The following is an 18,664-nucleotide window of genomic DNA, read 5'->3' on the forward strand; positions in this document are numbered from 1 at the left end:
GAGACGCCGAGTGGGCCGGGCCTCCGCGGCCCGGTGGCCTGCAGGTCCCCGCGCGCGGGTGTGGCGCCACGAGGCGGAGAAAAGGAAGGGGCACGGGTAAGGCGGCGCGGCCTCGGCGCCGGGACCGCGGGCGCGAGCCGACGGGGTGGAGGAAGGCCCTAGCGGCGGGCAGCTCGGAAGGTCCCACAGCCCTGAGGCGGCGGCCGCCCACCGGGACACGGAGCTTCCCCTCCTGATCCCCGGTGTCAGGCCGGTGACGCGTTTTCTCGTTCATCGCGTGCGTGTGCCAGGCGCCGTTGTAGGCTCTGGGGCTACTGCGGTGAATAATAAGGTCCTGTTCCCATGGAGATGACGTGATATTTGGGGAAGACAGACTGCAAACGAACAACGTGGTGACATTTTTCTCCCTGGAGCTCTGAGGGTCCCATGGGAAATGTGTGGTAATGCCTTCAGTCACTCCGATTTAAGAAACGTTTCCTGTCTCTTATTTCATTTGCCCCCACAGTAATCTTATGAATATCATTTAACTCCACCTTGCAGATGAGGACTTGAACCCTACGGGATGAAGGGGATTGTCCAAAATCACACACCTAGGAAGGTGCAGAGTCAGAATTCAAACTCAGCACTTCTGTCTCATGTCAAGGTCTCTGCACTTTCTAGCAGCACATTCTTCTTCCTCAGACGGCACAGAGTTATCCCCGCCTCCCTCAGAAGTTTTGTGAAATGTCCAGTCGCCCAGAGCTTATTTCAGACCGTGGGTAAATCACCACTTCACTTTCAAGAAGAGCGATTTAATACCGTTTCTTAAGTTATATGCACCCCTAAGTGGCTGGTTTTACAGAAACGCTGCAAAAAAATATTTCGACTATGACCTACTGTAGTTCCTTCATCTCTTTTGTTCATTGTCTTCAATCCAACAAACATTTACTTGGCTAAATTCTGGGAATTCGAAAGCGAATCGAGCACGGGCCCTTTGATTATCTGTGAAAATATTTGCCTCCCATGCAACCTCGTTGCAAGCTTTAGGAGGGCACAGGTTTTATTTCGGTTACCCACACTTCCCCTTTCTCTCTGCCTTCATTTTAGTGCCTGGCTCACAGTAGGTGCTGGTAAATATTTGTCAAGCAATGCTTACCGGAGACTTTCAGTTTGCTCTCCAATCTTGTCTGCCTTTTTTTTTTTTTTTTTTTTTGCTCTTTTCCAGCCATCCTCCTCTTTGCTCATGCTGTGATTCTCACAGCTGACTGGCACATGGAGACAGAACCACCTCCAGAAGGATGGTCCGTAGTCGAGTGCCTGCCCAGAGCAGGAATCTCCTGGGAGGCCACTGGCTGTTAACAAGACAATCGCTTTAATAAAGCTTCTTTACAGGTGTGTACCGAGAGTGATCGTTTAAGGTTAGTAGACGGTGAGAGTCACCGAAGGTTTTCTTGGATGACTCCTTCCTTCCCCTGCCAGGCTGGAAAAATAAGCTAGATCGTATAGACGAGAAACCGAGTGAGACAGAAGTCTCTTTCTTCTTTGAAATACCACAAGTGAGATGACCTGTTCTAAAGCGTATTTATCTAATTATATAAATCGCACAATTATATAGATTGCATTCTCATAATATTTAAATATTAATTCACTTTCAACCCAGTGCTATCCGGGATATCCACACCATTTAGAAGAGCAAATGTAAAGGGAAGGGAGATATTTGAGAAAACTCTGTGACTAGAGACAACATATGCATGCGATACTCTTTCAGTACTAACGAGCCTTGTTTCCACTTTTTTCTCTCAGCGTTGACCTTTTACTGCTATTTCGTTCTGTTTGCGTCGTTTCAGGTGGCATTGTTATTTTTGCTCTCCATCCGTTTGCCTGCAGTTTCACTGCGTCTGGTGCCACAGCTAGGACCGTTACTGCCAGCTAATACTGAGCACTCAACGATGTTCCACGTTTGGGGCCTCGCATTTTTTTTCTATAATTACTATTTATTTATTTATTTTTAGACGAGGCAACCCTTGGTTGACCTCACAGATTGCAAGGACCTTGTCAGCTTACAATCCCTTATTTTTTATTTTATTTTATTTTATTTTAATTTTTTTTTTCAATTTTTATTATTATTTTTTTTAACGCCTACAGCACCTGGTCTTCTTAGGTGATCTCCCATCTAAGTACTAACCAGGCTCGACCCTTCTTAGCTTTCGAAATCAGACGGGATCGGGCTTGTTCAGGGTGGCATGGCCGTGGACTGGGGCCTCACATTTTTTAAACTGAGTCCTCACCAGCTGCTTATGAAAAAGTACAGATACTATTCCCTTTTTATAGATGAGGCAACAGGGACGCAGAGCCGCTAAGTGGCTTCAAGGCAGAGTGTGGCTAGAAGCCACAATGGTAGAGTGGCTTCTACTCCATGACTGCCTCGTAATAGAACCTGTGTTCTTGACTAGTGTTCCAGCACTCTCGAAATGTGTACACTCTGGACGTCCCACAAAAGCCTTGAGGTGACGTAAGAATACATATAAAATGGTAAAACAGAAACATGTAAATCAGGTTCATGAAAAATACAGATCAAATAGGAAAGTAACATTAGGATGAAAGAATACTCAGATCGTCCATAATGCTTAATATAGTGGGAGCTTTAGCTAGATTAATTTAGCTGGGAGCTTCTTGAACACAAGGAAAAAAATTTTTTTAAAAAAGAAAAAAAAGGAAGTTCATTTTGTCCAGGCAAATAAGGCATTTTAAGTCTGGGGAAAAAAAGCTTTTCTAACACCTGGATCTAAAAGACACTTTTCCCGGGGTTCATCACGAAGCTGGGGAGGGACTGATTACTGCTAAAGGACGAAGGTGAAGGCTCAGCGTCTGCACCATTTCGAGAGAGAACGTGGACTATTGCATTTGTATGGAATTTTTTGAAGTGAGCGATTTTGAATAGTGATAGTTTTTTACTAACACCTTCTGAATTTTGTTTTCCCCCGGGAGTTCTAGATGATGTTATCCTGTGCCCTGGGTCAGTTCCATTCACTCGTTTGCTTATTTACCTACCAGTTATTCACTGAGCACCTGCCATATGCCAAGCCCTGTCTAGGCATCGAGGACACCGCATTGACGGTAACATCACTGTCCTGGTGCACCTGGTGCCTCCACTTTGTCACTGTCTCCTGCTGGGGTTTTTCTGCACTGACTCTGGTTTGCCCTCCTCTGTTATCCTGTGATGACACCCAATACCTTATGCTGTAACCATCTACCTGCCTTCTGCCCTGGGCTCTGTCAGATTTATCTTTCTGTACTTTCCCAGGACCTAAAATTAATAGCAGCTACCAAATAATTCACATAGCCCACTGTGTGTCTGGCTGTTTAAATACATTACCTAGGATCCTTCGAGCCTAGGATGTGGCATTTAACTGTTTTGTGTCACTTACCCCTTGAGAAGCCGGTGAAAGCAGCATATTCTCTCTCTGGAAAAATCACCTCACACACAATTTTGCATTTCATCTCAAAGAGTTTAAAGACCTATGGAAGAAGACACATGGACTTCGTCCCTAGATGCCAGGTTAAGAATACTTGCTTTTAAAAGAAAGATTATTTCCATTTTGCAAATGAGCAAACCAGGTCAGGAGGAGGTTAATTAACTTGCAAGTTAGCACAGAAGGTAGTGGAACCAGTCTAACTCTGTACCTTCTTGATTCTAAGCCCTTTCTTTTTCCCACTGTAGATGCTCAATAAATGACTGAGTGAGCGTGTGGAAGGCTAAAAAGGGAACTTTATAGGGTGCGTGTCCCAAAATATAACAAAATGTCCATTTGGTATCAGAATAGACAAGAAGATTTTTCCCAAGTATTTGGATTTAACTGCCAAAATCTTTTGTGTTGCTTGCAACTTTTTCCAGTTTAGTCAAATGATAATTTTCCCCCCACGATACCAGTTCCAACAATTTTCGTTTCTGATGCCATTTCTGTTTGGCTGTGCACATTTTTTACTCTCGTGTTGAATTATGTTTTCTCTGGAAGCCAAGGCAGATGGATGGCACTTTTGTTATGATTCGGATATAAATAGCATCTGTTAAAAACTGGACATCAATACTTATCTGACGAAGAAATATGTCAGTGAAATAGCCTAATTGTGTTTCTGCCCGTGGTTAAGAAGTGTATTTGATAGTCTGTGACTTGGTGCTCGTTTGGGGGACATTGGTTTTATCATTCTTGCTAATTTCTACTTTGCCAAGTTCTGAAGTAAACATGTTCATGGACGTCTTACGTTCTCTTTATTTAGAAAACCTAAGCTGAGCATGATGTAAAGCTAAGAATGACCTTGCTTGTGTTCAGAACATTGTTTAGCTTTCAGAACGAGGATAAAATTAGTGCCGGCTTCTCGTCCTCACAGTATTAGGTGTTGATGACTGTGGTCCACAAAGAGCGAAGACCAGCAGACTGCTCACCGTGCGCCAGGCCGAGCAGCAGGCGCTGTGTACAGAAAGATGAGTGTTGCTGATTCTTTCCACTCGAGGGGCTCACTGACTAGCAGGGGCCACAGATAAACAGCCAAGGGAAAATTCTAGAAGCAGAGAATCAAAGTGGAAATAGAGGTAGGACGAGGGAGATGGACTGGGAAGTATTAATACTTTGACTTTATACTTTATGTCCCCCCGACTCCCACCCCCCACCAGCCCCACAGCAAAATAATAGAGTTACGGTAGCTTTGACCTTTTTGTCCTTCTCTTTTGTAATGAAATAGTTGGCAAAACAAAGCTATGAGACCAAGTTCTCTGCAAAGGCGTGGTTGGTTTCGTTTAAGGAGGATAGGAAGGCCTCACGAAGGGAGAGCTATGCCCTCGGTCTTGAAAGATGAATTCAAGTGCCCCAGGTGGGAAAAGAGGAAGGAAGTTCTAGCAAAAGCATGAACTAAAACACAGAGGTGAGGAACCATGTGGTCTGTCCGGAGTACCATGTGAACGTGCAGCCTGCACGGAGCCACAGTACCTGGAAGAGTCACCTGGGTCAGGTGATTAATGACGTGAATGACTTTATGCCCTGAAGGAGTATTGCATGATTTTTTAAACATTAAAAAAAAAAAGAAAAGAATTTTAGATTTATAAAAAAGTTGTAGAAAAGGACAGAAAGTTCCTGTGGGCCTTCAGCTTCTCCCGTCTTACGGAATAACCATAGTATGATGATCAGAACCATTTCACAGTGCTGGTAGCTAAGCTACAGACATTATCAGATTTCACCAGTTTTGACATGCACTCATTTTTTTCTTGCTTCAGAGTTCTATGAAATTCTAACACATGTATAGTTTCGCATTGCATGTTTTTAAGCCAGGGAAATAACATGACTGTATCTGTGCTTTAGAATGATAAATCCTGGCAGCTGAGGAGGATGGATCAGGGAGAGAAGTCAGAGGCCCGGAAGCGGTTTAGGGGGCCATTTCTTAATCTAGACGCATGAGGACGATCAGGGGCAGGGAACTTAGGGATGGAGGAGGCGGGGAGAGATTTAAGGGGTATTCTCCACGTACTTGCGGACTGTGTAAGAGAGAAGCGGAGAACAAGGGCTGGGATTTCTACCCTATCAAGGTTCAGGAGTGGAAGCAAATTCATTCATTCACTCAGTAAGTTTGGAACACCTCTGAACACTAGTCTGTGGCCTGGAATCTGGGGACGCCTAGAGACAAGCATTAATTGAATACTCATACAAATAGATACAAACTTGGCTAAGGGCTTGAGGGACAACAGAGGTCCTTGTGGAAGTGTGTAATGGGGTCCACCTAGTGTGAGCATGTCAAGGTAGGCTCCCTGAAGAAGTGACATGTAAACCGAGATGTGTGACAGTGGTTCTCAGGAACTTGTCCACAAGGCAGAGTCTCAGGCCTCACCCCACACCCAACTCCCACCCACCCTGGATCTAGCTGGTTTCTGACGAACCCTCCGGGCGACGCTGAAGGACACTCAAGTTTGAGAAACACTGATCTCTGGGACAAGGGGCATTATTAGGCAGAGTGCGGAGAAGCTTGAGGGGTCGAGGCAGACCACTGCAGCATGTGGAAGAAGCTTTCATGTGGTCAGGCCACATGCGAGAGACTGCCAAGGGCCACTACGGCGAGGCATGGAGGAGGAGACAGCTGAAGAAGCAGGCGGGGGCCCGTCCCGCATGGCCTGGGACACCACTGAGGACTCTGGTCTTTATTCCAGGGCAGTAGGAAGCAATTGGAATTTGTAAAGCAAGGAAGTAACGTGAGGAGATCAGCATTTAAAAATGATTATTCTGGCTGATGTGAGGAAAATAGAGGAGACCACGGGGGGCGGGGTGTATGTGTATCTGTGTGTGTGTGTGTGTGTGTGTGTGTGTGTGTGTGTGTGTGCTCATACAGTGTTGACACGAACTGTCTCCACCTGGGAGACCTAAATTTAGTGTGACGTGCTTGTAGAGGACCCGTCTGAGGTTTTCGACATTATTTAGTGGCTGGCAGAAGCACCCGATTATCTTGTAGACCCGAAGGCTCTGTTCTTGTGGCTTGATAAACTAAATAAAGAAATCTGTCTGCCAATCTGTGCTAACCCCATTGCTCTCTTATTTTTCAGAATACACAAATTCAGAAATAGTTTTTCTTGAAGGAAATGAAACGAAATAGCACCAAAACAGCTGTCAACAGCACCAAATCAGGCAGTCCCAAGGCCAGGTGAGACGCCGCCCTTTCCCGAACGCCTGGGTCAGCCGACGGGTGAGGAGATTGCGTCGAGTTCAGGACACACGCGTGTCTTGCGCTGTGTGTAAGGCCTCGAGAGGAAAGTGCTTTAAAAGTCGATAATGACACCGTTATCACTCCTGTCTGGTCGTGTTAGCCGTTCATGCAACCAACATGTACTCAATGCTGATTTTTGTGCCAGAATTGTCTAGGAGCTTACATCTCTATCATAGCAACAAGCATTGGCTTATCCATTTTAAAGGTGAGTGTCCTTAATTTGATACTCAAGGCTGACTGCAAATGTCAGACAGTCACAGTGCACTGAGAACATGACTCAGCCTGCGTCACACTGTAGGGCCCCCCGGCGCGCTGGGCTCAGCTGGTGTTCTTGTCGCCGAGTCATATCCTGGCTATAGGGGGCAGCAGCGGCAAGCCTTTCCCTCTGGACTCCGAGGCTGGGAACCTTTGCAACTTCCCTTCCCAGAGCAGGGGACTTGCAGGGGCCTGGCTGCAGTATAAATGGGGTTTGTCCAGCACCTGGGCATGGGAGAACGCGACGGGTTGCAGCTCTTCCGTTTCCAGAGGCTGCCAGTCAAACAGTTTCTGAGATGGGGATGACTGTTTGACAGCCGACCTGTGGTCAGGTTTTCCGGACGCGACTTGTTTTTCCATGGCCTGTTGCCACATCTGTCATTGCGTTAGTCGTGGCCGTGAGTCTGAAAATGTTTGTTTGGTAAGAGAGAATTTCTGAGACACTTTCTGAAATTAGAGTTTTGTGGCCGTGAAAGGGAAAACACATTACAGACAAAACAACATCAGCTTTTTCTTTAGGGTCGTATTCGGGGCAGCCGGGCATTTAGGCGGATCACATTATCACAAAACTGTAATGCTCAGTCAAGCTCAGCATTGGTTATTTTTTGGACCGTTATTATCTGTTATGGTCCCTGCTCTCATGACATTAATGGTCTAACACGGAAGACAGCCATTGGACGACCCTAAGTGTCATGGGTGTTAGGTCAGAAGCCCTTTCTGATGCCGGTCACTTGTTCTCAGCATGGAGGAGAGTGACAAATCATGGATGGCGCTGAAACTTCTGCCTTGGATGGTGGGAAAGAGGGAGGATCCTAAACAAGGTCCAGGAGTGGAAAGCGTGTGCGCATGTGTGTGTGTGTGCGTGTGTGTGCGTGCGTGTATGTGTGTGCGCGTGCGTGTGTGTGCATGTGTGTGCGTGTGCGCGTGTTGGGAAGGGAGTGCTGTTTGAATGACAGGGCTGTGAAAATCATTCATTAATTTAATAACTACTTTTGGAGTGTCAGTTATGTGCTGGATATTCTTGGGTGGGGGGTACGTGGTATAAAAACGTTACATTTCATGGAGCTTATAATCAAGTTTCTAATTTCCCAGATAAAAGTATAATTACCAGTTGTGATAAGTGCAGTACAGGGGATGACAGGCTGTGACGAGAGACTCTACAAGGAGGATGTAGACAGGGTGATGAGGGAGACCTCCCTAAGGTCACGCCTGGGTCTGAAGGGGAGAGGCGTTAGGCAGGCGAGGGGTCGGGGGAAGGCAGAGACGTGGGAGATCCAGGCAGAGAGAGCCATGGGTCGTGGGAGAGTGACGAGGTGGGAAGGGAGAGGCAGGCAGGAGCCAGGTAACTGCTGCCTGCTTAGGCATCTTATAGCTAGCGTGCTGTGATGCGTTTATTAAAGAACATTTAAAATAAAAAAGATCGATGTCCCCATCATCCCAGCATAGTTATTTCTGTCACATCTTCTACACCCTGTCCATGTGGGAAAACATGTTTGTGTCATTGCATTCATAGTATTTCCCCTATTGTACTTTTTCTCTACACTTTTTCCTAAACACATTTTTGTGTTTCGACATAGTCCTTAGAGTTATTTATGACAGTGAGATACTATTCCATTAAAGTATATTAACTTTGGAGGGTTTGTGTTATATTCGGAGTTTGATTTCTGAGATTGTGTGTGTGTGTGTGTGTGTGTGTGTGTGTGTGTGTGTGTGGCTAGACTTGAAATATATGCTGCAAGAGGAGGTATTTTAATAATGAGGTTTGGGAGGAAGGTGACAGCCTGTGTGGAGGAGACCCTGACTCCTGACGCAGGGCCGGCTATTGGTGGAGGAAGGCTATGGCTTAGACACATGGGGCTGCTGTGTTTGTAAGCCACGTGCTTTCCAAGGTCAGCTTATAACCACAGATTTTTCTGCTAAATTAAATTCAGATGACTGGCTAAAGTGTTTTTTACAATTCTCTATCATTTGGAATATATTTGTAAATCAACCTGTGTTCTTCTAATTCCTATGTTTAAAACGGTAGACTGGGGTTGCCAGCCAGTTCTAAGACATTAAGGGAGTATGAGGCTGGGATGGGGGAGGCAGGGCTGGGCTCGCAGTATTGGTGGCACAAACCCTGAATCCTAATATTTGATCAGCTATTTATGTAGATGACTTGCTTTTAGTTTTCTACATGTTTTTTTTTTTTTTTGAGTACGTTGTAGAATCGTTAGGCTGTTCTACAAACGCAAGGTACGTTCTTGAGAATTGACAGATTTTCTTATTACTCTATCAGTATATGCGAACTTCACTGTTAGTAGTGTGTTTATCTGAGAATGCACAGAAATCACTCTCATGCATCTGTGTGAGTGTGCGTGTGTGTGTGCACGCGTGCATACACACACACACACGCACATACACACGCGCTATCCTGGCACAGCTGGGCAAAAAGCATGGGATTAAATTTAGGAGAGTTTGGGTCTTGGCCACATGAGTAAATCTGTCTTTTCTCCCTGGGGTTTAATTTCTCCACTTCTAAAAACATGGGTAATGGTATCTAACTCACAAGATTGTCACAAGGTTGCCGACTAACTAATGGCCAGCAAAGTAGGTGCTCAGTTATTGCTAGGAGGATCTAGTAGAATCATTTAAATGTGACATTTGTTGGTCTTCATTTTGATATCAAGCAGGGAACTTTACGCGTGGACTCATCCTTATAAGTCAAGTTCAGGTTCTTCTACAGTAGTGGTCTCCCCTTGTTAAAACGCAGATGGCTGGGCCCCACCCCCAGAATTTCTGATTGGTTGGTCTGGGTGGGGCCTGGGAATTTGCATTTCTAAAAAATTCGCAGGTGATGCCGAGGTTCCTGGTTCAGGGCCCCATTTTGAGACCACTGTTTTGAAGCTCCTTGCCTGCTTCGACAGCCTTTTAAAACTAATTTTTAAAAAGAAAAAATAAATGCATTTTTAAAATAATAGTATTAATAACAATGACAATCCCCCTTATTTCTGCTCGAGGAATCAACAGATGGATTAGCCTTTTCCCTCTTGAGATAAACTGGTGATGACATCTCTTGGGACAGGTCCTCCATCTGACCCCCGAGATAGGGTGATTGGGCTCCCACGCTCTTCAGCCCCGGGAAGGCTGGTGTCACCGAGCTTCTACAGGCTGTGTCAGTGCAGTCGGAGATGCTGTGTGGGTACCTTCTTCCTGTTCTTTGAAAGCGTGCCGCCGTGTTCTTTCAGCCCCGATTAGATGGTGAGCTGCTGGAGGGTCGAGTGGGTCCTACGTCTCTTTCCATTCCTCTCCCTCGCCAGTGTGTGGCCGGCAACGTCTGCTGAGGAGTGAGCCGGTGAGAGCAGAGTTGCTTGGAAAATGCGTACACCAAGGACGTTTGGGACGAACACCCAAATAGGCTCCATTTTCAGAACTATCCAGATTTGGCTTTTTGGAATATTCATATTGTAATTGAAGTCTCACCAGCTTTTATGATTCTGCAATTGGTAGAAATTAGAACTGGAGAAGACCCAACAGGTCATCCAGGCCGTCCTCCCGCTGGAAGAGGATTATTCCCTGCAGCGTACTTAGTAGCACTGGGAGGAATTACTTTTCATATGATTATTATTTTTTTCATGTCGTCTTCAACTAAGTGTTTCTTGAATTGAATCGCTTTGTATTCAAGTAATAAAATGCACAACAGGCAGTACATTTCTGGGTGATTATCTCACTCCTCAGGTGGTGTAATAAGGCATGAGGCCAAAGCCCTGGCATGCCTGATTGTTATTAGGAAGTGAATTTATGGATAAAATAAAGAAAGTGGTTATTTGCATCAGCAATAACTGCGTCAAGGAATGCAGTTACCATGGATCCTCTCCGCATGCCGGAAGAGACGGGGGAGGCAGGAGATGAGTGTACCTAACCGTCCATGCAGCGGTGGGCAGCCAGAGGCTTCCCACCGCCCTCAAGGAGCTGGGCGTTCATTTTGTGAAGCTACAGGAAAGCCTTGGCCATGGCCAACCGTGAGAACAGGACATCTGGGGAGAGCGCCCCTCCTGGACCTAGCTCCAGGCTTAGGAGTCCTGTACTCCTGGGCAAACTGCTTGCCTGCTCTGCACCTCAGTGTCTTCACCTCTGAGATGGGAGGAGCAAAAGCGATCAGGCATGGAGAGGGCTCAGTGACAGGCTTTCATAAACCGCAAGCACGTTTTCTGGCTCATACCGCATCCCCAATAAGTGCTAATTGATTTAGAATAACTTTTTTCCTTTCTTACACTTCTTCATAAACTTGAGTTTCTTGTCTCTTAACTTCTTCAAGCTTCTTAAAACTCCCTGGCAATCACCCTACTTTTCCCAGTCTCCTGCTTGCCTTCTCTTTAGACAACTACTTCATTCTTTATCCACTTTCCTTAATCCTGAGACATCTCTCCGTCCTTACTTGATGCTGGTGATGCCACTTCCTGTTTCAAATGGAATTGTTTTCTTAATTTTATTTTTGGATTGTTCATTGCAGGTATATAAAAATACAATTGTGTATTGGTCTTTTATCCTGCAACCTTACTGAAGTTGTTTATTCCGGGGTGTGTGTGTGTGTGTGTGTGTGTGTGTGTGTGTGTGTGTTCTTTAGGATTTTCTGTGTACAAAATCATGTCATTGGCAAGTAGCAATAGTTTTACTTCTTTCTTAGTCTCTAATATGGATACCTTTGTATTTCTTTTTCTTGCCTAATTGCTCTGGCTGGAACCTTTGGTACAATGTTGAATGAAAGTGGCAAGAGCAGACATTCTTGGGAAAGCTTTTGTTCTTTTACAATTAAGTATGATGTCAGCTTTTGTTTTTTATTGATGCCTTTCGTCAGGTCAAGGAAGTTCCCTTCTGTTCCTAGTTTATTGAGTGTTTTTATCATGCAATTTTTTAGAATTTTGCAAAATGCTTTCTCTGCATTCATTGAGATGATACTTTTTTCTTGATTCTAGTAACGTTACATTGACTGACTTGTGTTCAGCCACCCTTGTATTCCTGGTGTAAGTCTCACTTGGTCATGCTGTCTAATTCTTATTGTTTGTTGCTGGATGCAGTTAGTATTTTGTTGAGGATTTTTCCTATATTCATAAGGAATATTGGTCTTTAGCTTTCTTTTCTTAGATATCTTTGTTTGGTTTGTTATCAGGGTAATACTGACCACTTAGAATGTGTTGGGAAGTGTTCCCTCCTCTCATTTTTAGGAAGAATCGGTTTTAATTATTCTTTAAATGTTCAGTAGAATTCACCAGTGAACCCACCTGGTCCTAGGCTTTTTTCCAGTAAGTTTTTTGATTATTAATTAAATCTCCTTGTTCGTTAAAAGTCTACTTAGAGTCTTTTTTTCCTTCTTTCAGTTTCAGTAGCTTGTGTCTTTCTAAGAATTTTTCCATTTCATGTAAGTGATCTAATTTATTGGCATACAATTACTATTACCTTATAATCCATTTTGTTTTTGTAAGGTCAGTAATAATGCCCTCCCTATTATTCGTGATTTAAATAATTTCGGTATTTTGCTCTCTTTTTTTGAGAGAGGGGTCAAGCTAGCTAAAAATCTGTCAGTTTTGCCAGTCTTTCAAAGAACCAACTTTTTTTTTTATTGGTATCCTCTGTTTTTTATTATCAATTTTATTTCTGTTCTAATCTTTATTAGTTCCTTCATTCTCCCTGGGTTTAATTGGTTATTTTTCTAGTTTTTTAAAGAAGATGGTCAAGTCGTTAATTTGAGATTTTCTTCTTTTTTAATATAGGCATTAACAGCTATAAATCGTCCTCTCAGCAGTGCTTTATCTGCATCTCATAAGTTTTAATAATGTTGTGCCTTTCTTTTCATTCATATAAATGTATTCGCTAATCTCTCTTGTGATTTTTTTCTTTGACCCATTTGTTATTTAGGAGTGTATTGTTGAATTTCTACATATTTGTGAATTACCCGATTTCTTCCTGTTATTGATTTCTAATTTCATTCTAGTGTGGTTAGAGAACATATATTGATGATTTCAACTTTTTAAAATTTATTGAGACTTGTTTTATCTCTTTACATATGATCTATCCTGGAAGATGTTCCACGTACACTTGAGAAGAATGTGTTTTCTGCTATCGTGAAGTAGAGCATTCTTTAGATGTCTATTAGGTCTAGTTGGTTTATAGTATTGTTCAAGTCGTCTATTTCCTTGTCAACCTTTTGTCTAGTTGGTCTATCCATTATTAAAAATGGATATTGAAGTCTCCAGCTATTATTGTTAGTGTGTCTTTTTCTTCATGTATATTGGGACTCTGTTATTAGGTATGTATATGTTTATTTTACCTTCATTCATTATTTCTCTAATGCTCTTCCTTTCTTTATATAGTTTTGAGTTCTTGACCCATGTGATTTTTCTTTCTTTCTGAAGAATTCATTTTAATAAGATTTTTTGCAAGCAGGAGTGCTGGCGACAGATTCCCTCAATTTTTGTTTATCTAATAAAGTCTTTATTTGTCTTTAACTTTTGAAAGATAATTTTGCTGGGTACAGAGTTTTAGATTGGTATCTTTTCCTTTCAACAGTTTAAATATTTCGTTTCACTTCTTTCTTGCTTGCGTGTTTCTGAAGATAAGTATGTATGGGTCTGTCTGTCTGACTGTCTTTCTTTCTTTCTTTCTTTCTTTCTTTCTTTCTTTCTTTCTTTCCTTCTTTGTTTGTTTGTTTGTTTGTTTGTTTCTTTTTTGGTGTGTCTCATAAATCTTTTGCTGAAAACTAGACATTTTCATAATGTGGCAATTCTTGAAATCATGTTTTGTTGTTTAGTGACTTTTCTAAATTAACTTTGTAAAGTCTGTATTCTTTGTCATGTATGGCCACTGAAGTCTGATTGGTTATCTTAGTAATCAGCTCATGATCGGACAGAGATTTCCTTAAATGCCTGGAAACAATAGTCTTCTGATCTCTGCTGAGGGGCTCCTTGTGTGTATTGGAGCATTCCTTCAACACACTGCCAGGAAGTTTACAGTTCTACTGTAGCCTTCACTTCCTGCTTGTGACCTTGACCAGAGCCTCAAGGTCAGCCAGAGGTGAGAGCTCACAGCCCTACATATGCGAGTCGCTGTCTAGATTCCCAGGAATATGTGGGAGCTTCTCAAAGCCCCTATGGACATCTCATTCCCCAACTTTTCTCTCTAAACTTTTTAGTTCATCTGTTATTTGCTACAGCTGTTATCCACCTGCCCAGGAAGCTAAGATTTTAAACAACAATTGCCTCTGATTTTTTCAACAAATGCCTTTTGACGATAGCCTGTTCTCCTTCGCAAGCTCTGATTGGTTCAAACAAGACAGCCTGTGAGTGGGTTTCTCTGAACCATCGGGCAGGTCACACATGACCATCCTCTGGTAGTGGAGTTTTGAAGGAGTCTCAGCTCTCTCCTGCTCTTTCTAGTGGCTGTCGGCCTGTTGGGTTTTCACAGTGATCGCAGGCTTTTGTTTTCAAGGCTACTGCAGATTTGGGGGCGGGAGGAGATGCGAATAGAGAACGTTGAAATGCTACAAAAGTTGGTGTTCATACAGAGAGCCCACCATCTTTCATGCATTCATGCTCCCTAGCTTGCTGCAAACCTTTGATTAATTTCCAGAGTTCTGACACGGTTGATTGTGAAAGTTTTTGCCAGTGTTCTCGTTGCTTTTGTGGAGGAGAGGATTTTCGGAGGTCCTCAGTCCACCATCTTCCCCAGCTCTGCCTCTGACCGTGTGTCAGATATACAGTGAGGCACATCAGGAGAGCCCAGGGAATCCAGCCTCTACCCTGCTGCTCAGCAAGGAAATAAGTGTGCGATAGTTGAGATGCAGGTGGATTTTCCTGTCCAAAAGCTCCTTTATTTTTTCAGTTTTGAAGGTTATTGGATCTGCTAGAAACAAGGAGTCTAAACTCACCATTCTATGTTCGCCCCAAGAACAGTCTCTGAGACGCTGGCAAGAAGGTCATCACCAGCAGCATTTTCACAGACTCCCTCTGTCCTTTCAGAAAAGGAACAGGTAGGAGGCTGGCCGCGCTTGTACTGTGCGCTTGAAGATAACGTAATCTGTTTTCTTTTACATCACAGGGATGTAATGTGCAAAACGGCGGTTTTACCAGAATGTCACACTTCGTCTCCTCACAGAGCAGAATGCACAAATTCGAGACCCCATTCTTCACCCTGTAGAGTCTATTCGAGAAGCGATTTCGAAAACATGTTCAGACCTTCTTCAAGTGAGTATTCGTGAGCAAATAATGCTAACAGTAGATGTTCCTTCCGTATATTTAGTAGGTCCCAGACTCTGTACGAAGGGTTCACATGTCATTTAATTCTCGCAATGAAGCAATGACATAGGTTCTATTATTGTCTGTCCCTCTTTTATTAATGGGGACACTGAGACACAGGTTGATTAAGTCACTTGCCCAGAAGTGCATAGTTGTTAAGTGGCGGGGTCGTGATTTGAACCCAGACACTATGAGTCTAGAATCCATGGACGTTAGCTACTTTGTTTCTCCTTAATCGATACACTTTATTTTCTAAGTTGTTATAGGCTCACAGAAAAATGGAGCTGCGGCACAGGGGAGGGTCCACCCGCCCCTTTCCGCCCCGGCCCTGGTTCCCTGGGTCGTTAACGTCCTGCTTCAGCAAGGTGCATTTGTACCGTCTGTGAGCCGTTGTTGGTACATTATAGTTAAGTGAAGTCTTCAGTTTACGTCCAAGCTCTTTAACATATCTGTCATTCTTGGTTTACATACCTGTTCGTCTCCACACCTGCTCTCTCTGTGGGTCTTCTGATGACTGCCTTTGCTCTCAATTAGGTCGCCTTTTCTTATTCCACTTGTCTTGCAATTTTAAAAAGATTTAAGACCAGACATTTGGGTAAAAAGCAGTAGAGACAGCAGTAACGAATATTCACCACCAGCCAAAGGAATGCCCCTTCCTCTCTCCGGCTTCCGGGGAGATGGGCCGGCTCGGTTTAATCTCTAGGTTGAGATGTGTGTGGACGTGGTTGCAGTTTCAGGTAGAATTAGGTGACCACTGGTTCCAAACGCCTCCCTTCAGCAGCTGTGAGGTCTGAGCCCTGGCGAGACTCCAGAGGTCTCTGGTCCAGTCTTGCTGCCAGCTGGGCCTCCTGGGGGAGCTGTGTGCTTGACAGCCCACCTGCCATTTCGGACGGGTCCTCTCTGCCCTGGCTCCCCGCCTCCAGTCTGCAGTGGGCTGCTGAGGCGCACTTAGCGAAGGCCCCATCGGCTTCAGAGAAACTGGGCTCAGCTCCCGCTCTGTCCTCAGACTTTGGTGAACCCGCTTGCAGAAGACCCTGTGTGCCTCGGGCATGTCGCACAGCTCTGTGCCCCACCTCCAGGTTTGGGGTGCTATACGCGCACGTGTGAGGGTCCTTGAGGGCGGGTGCTGGGTGCTGACGTGCTCTCTGACGAGGCTCCCAGCCTGCGAATCCATCGCACCAGCCCTTGTGTGGCTGCTAATGGTGGTTTTCTCCTCATTCCTGTGTGGAGTGAGCTCGCTTTCCTTCCTGTACCTCTGCAGGGACGGAAGGGGCCGTGGGTCTTTTGTCTCTGAGGAGTGGCTGCTCCGTTCTGGAATTTATCTGATGGGCTTTGAAACCCATCTTTTAAAGCTTGTCTCATTTGTTCCCTCATCGTTAGGGTGAGAGTGACAGTCTGTTGTGACTTCCCATATCCTAGATGGATGTAGAAAATGTCATCGAATCGCCCTCCAGAAAGATGATGTCAGTTTGTACTCCCACCAGCAGGTTAGACAGAGTTTCGTTACTGCTTTTGTTTTAAATCTCGAAAGTTGCAGCGGGCATGTGAAATAAAAGGTTTTCCTTTGAGTAATTTCAAATAGTTTCAAATTAACATTTTCTGATACTTTTAAATGAAGAACTTTCGGCTATAAAGATGGGGCTTCTTGGAGAGCAATGAAAAGTGTGCATGAAAAGTCCGAGAAAGGATTTCAAGATAGAGACATACATTAACAAGAGGGATCCCTGTGAACTGGGAGCAGGAAGGGGCTTTCCAGGCTGGATGGGCAGAGGCAAGAAGAGCGTTTACTAGCTGGTGTTGAATCACGCAGCTCCCTCATGTGAGCCGGCTGCTTCTGAGATTCCACGGGACAGCAGTGGAGGGACCCTTGCACTTCTGAGTATCCTTGGAAGTCTTGCGGGAGACCTGAGCCCCTTCTCCTCACCCTCTGCCCAAGCCCCTGATCCCTGCCTGCCCTCTCCCAGGGGAGCCTCTGGCCATTGTGTGTTCGCCTCACGGCATGACGGCTGGTGTGGGCATCTTAAGAGGACCGGGTGGAAGCTGTAATCTCTTTTGTGACCTCTGTCAGCTCTGCCCTAGTCGCAGCCCACAGAGATTTAAGACGAAGGAACGTACACCTCACTTTTCGGTAGGGGTATGTTAACGTGACATCGCGTAGTGGGGAACTTGACGTGGCTGTCTTGGAAAATACCCCACCTGCCGCATCCTCTGGTATCCTCTTTCTCAGTGGAGAGTGTCACCCCCGTCCCAGCCACCACGCCAGATACAGGAACTTTATCCTCTTCCGCCACCTCCCCCTACTCACCGAATCAGAAGGTTCTGTAGACGCCGCCTTGTCTGTCCCCCCGCATTTCACTGCGTGGCTATCACTTTAGTAACGCCTCCTTGAACACTTGCCGGAGCAGGCTGTAATTACCCAACATGCCTCATGCCTCCCCTCTTCCCCCATACTGTTCCTCTCCCACACGGTAACAGTGAAGTTGAAGAATGAAGATCGGCTTATGTCATTCTCTCGGTGCAGAGCCGCTGTGGCATGCCATACCCAGAGCACAAAGCGGGAGGCCAGGCCTGCCCACGATTCGGCTCCTTCTGACCTTCGCAGTCTCATCCCTTGGCTGCTGCCTCCTCTGCTTGTCCCGCCTCCTCCTTTTGCCTAGGGTGGCTGTCCTCCACAGCACCCCTCGCTGCCAGCCCCCTGCTCTCAGGAACTCCACGTTGCAGCTGAAGTGTCACCTCTTTCCTCTAAGAGGCTTTTCCTGAGAACTTGCCTCCCGTCGCCCCTGTTCTAGGTGTCCAGTATGTCCAGTTACGTATTCCTCGCCCTCCAGGAGGCTGTAGGTGTCGTGAGTGGGTGGCATCCCCAGCTCCCATCATAGGCCTTGCGTGTGATCAGCCCTCAGTGACTGAGCGTGGGAGGCGAGCGACGCTCATGGCCGGCGTGGCCCCGAGGAAGGACGGAAGCGGTCCCCAGGACCCACCACACTGCCACTTGTGAGCAGTGTGACTGTGGGGCCCCGACACGGTCCCAGTTCTACCACCTCAGACAGAAGACAGCTCAGGGCAGCTTACAGCTGTGAGGAAGTCCCCCAGGGCCCTCTGGGTGGGTCCAGGTTGGCACACTGAGAACCTCTTTTCGAGTCTGTAATCTGGCCCAGGTCACCCCAAGACTAAAGCCATCTCTGTCCTCATGGCAGGAGGGGTCACCAGCTTGATAAGAAATTCTCGTAGAAGGGAGATTCTACATCACCCTTCCCTAGCCCCTGCTTGCGAATAAGTTTACGAAAGATCAGGCAATGTTAAAGACATGTAACATTCGTTGAGGACTTACCATGTAAGACAGAGCTACTAATAAACCTTTGCAAGCTCATACATAAATATAAGAGATTTACTAAACTACCATTATTCTTAGCCTCCTC

The 18,664-nt window shown here is 45.3% G+C and overlaps 1 protein-coding gene and 1 pseudogene across 6 annotated transcripts in view; one reads left to right on the forward strand and one right to left on the reverse strand.

The window, feature by feature from the left end:
* Positions 1-18,664, forward strand: part of EFCAB6 (EF-hand calcium binding domain 6) — a 183,415-nt gene continuing 164,751 nt past the window's right edge. For 2 of the 6 annotated variants that reach the window (XM_025050632.1, XM_025050631.1), the window contains exons 1-4: positions 110-758; positions 1,205-1,371; positions 6,563-6,660; positions 15,052-15,197. In XM_025050632.1, the coding sequence (XP_024906400.1) occupies positions 6,599-6,660; positions 15,052-15,197 (208 nt within the window). In that variant the 5' untranslated portion in view covers positions 110-758; positions 1,205-1,371; positions 6,563-6,598. The other 4 variants (XM_025050628.1, XM_025050629.1, XM_025050627.1 and 1 more) reach the window with 4 other exon arrangements.
* Positions 2,116-2,234, reverse strand: LOC112484292 (annotated as a pseudogene).

This window comes from Pteropus alecto, unplaced genomic scaffold (genome assembly GCF_000325575.1).
Source record: "Pteropus alecto unplaced genomic scaffold, ASM32557v1 scaffold157, whole genome shotgun sequence".
NCBI classification, from domain to species: Eukaryota; Metazoa; Chordata; class Mammalia; order Chiroptera; family Pteropodidae; genus Pteropus; species Pteropus alecto.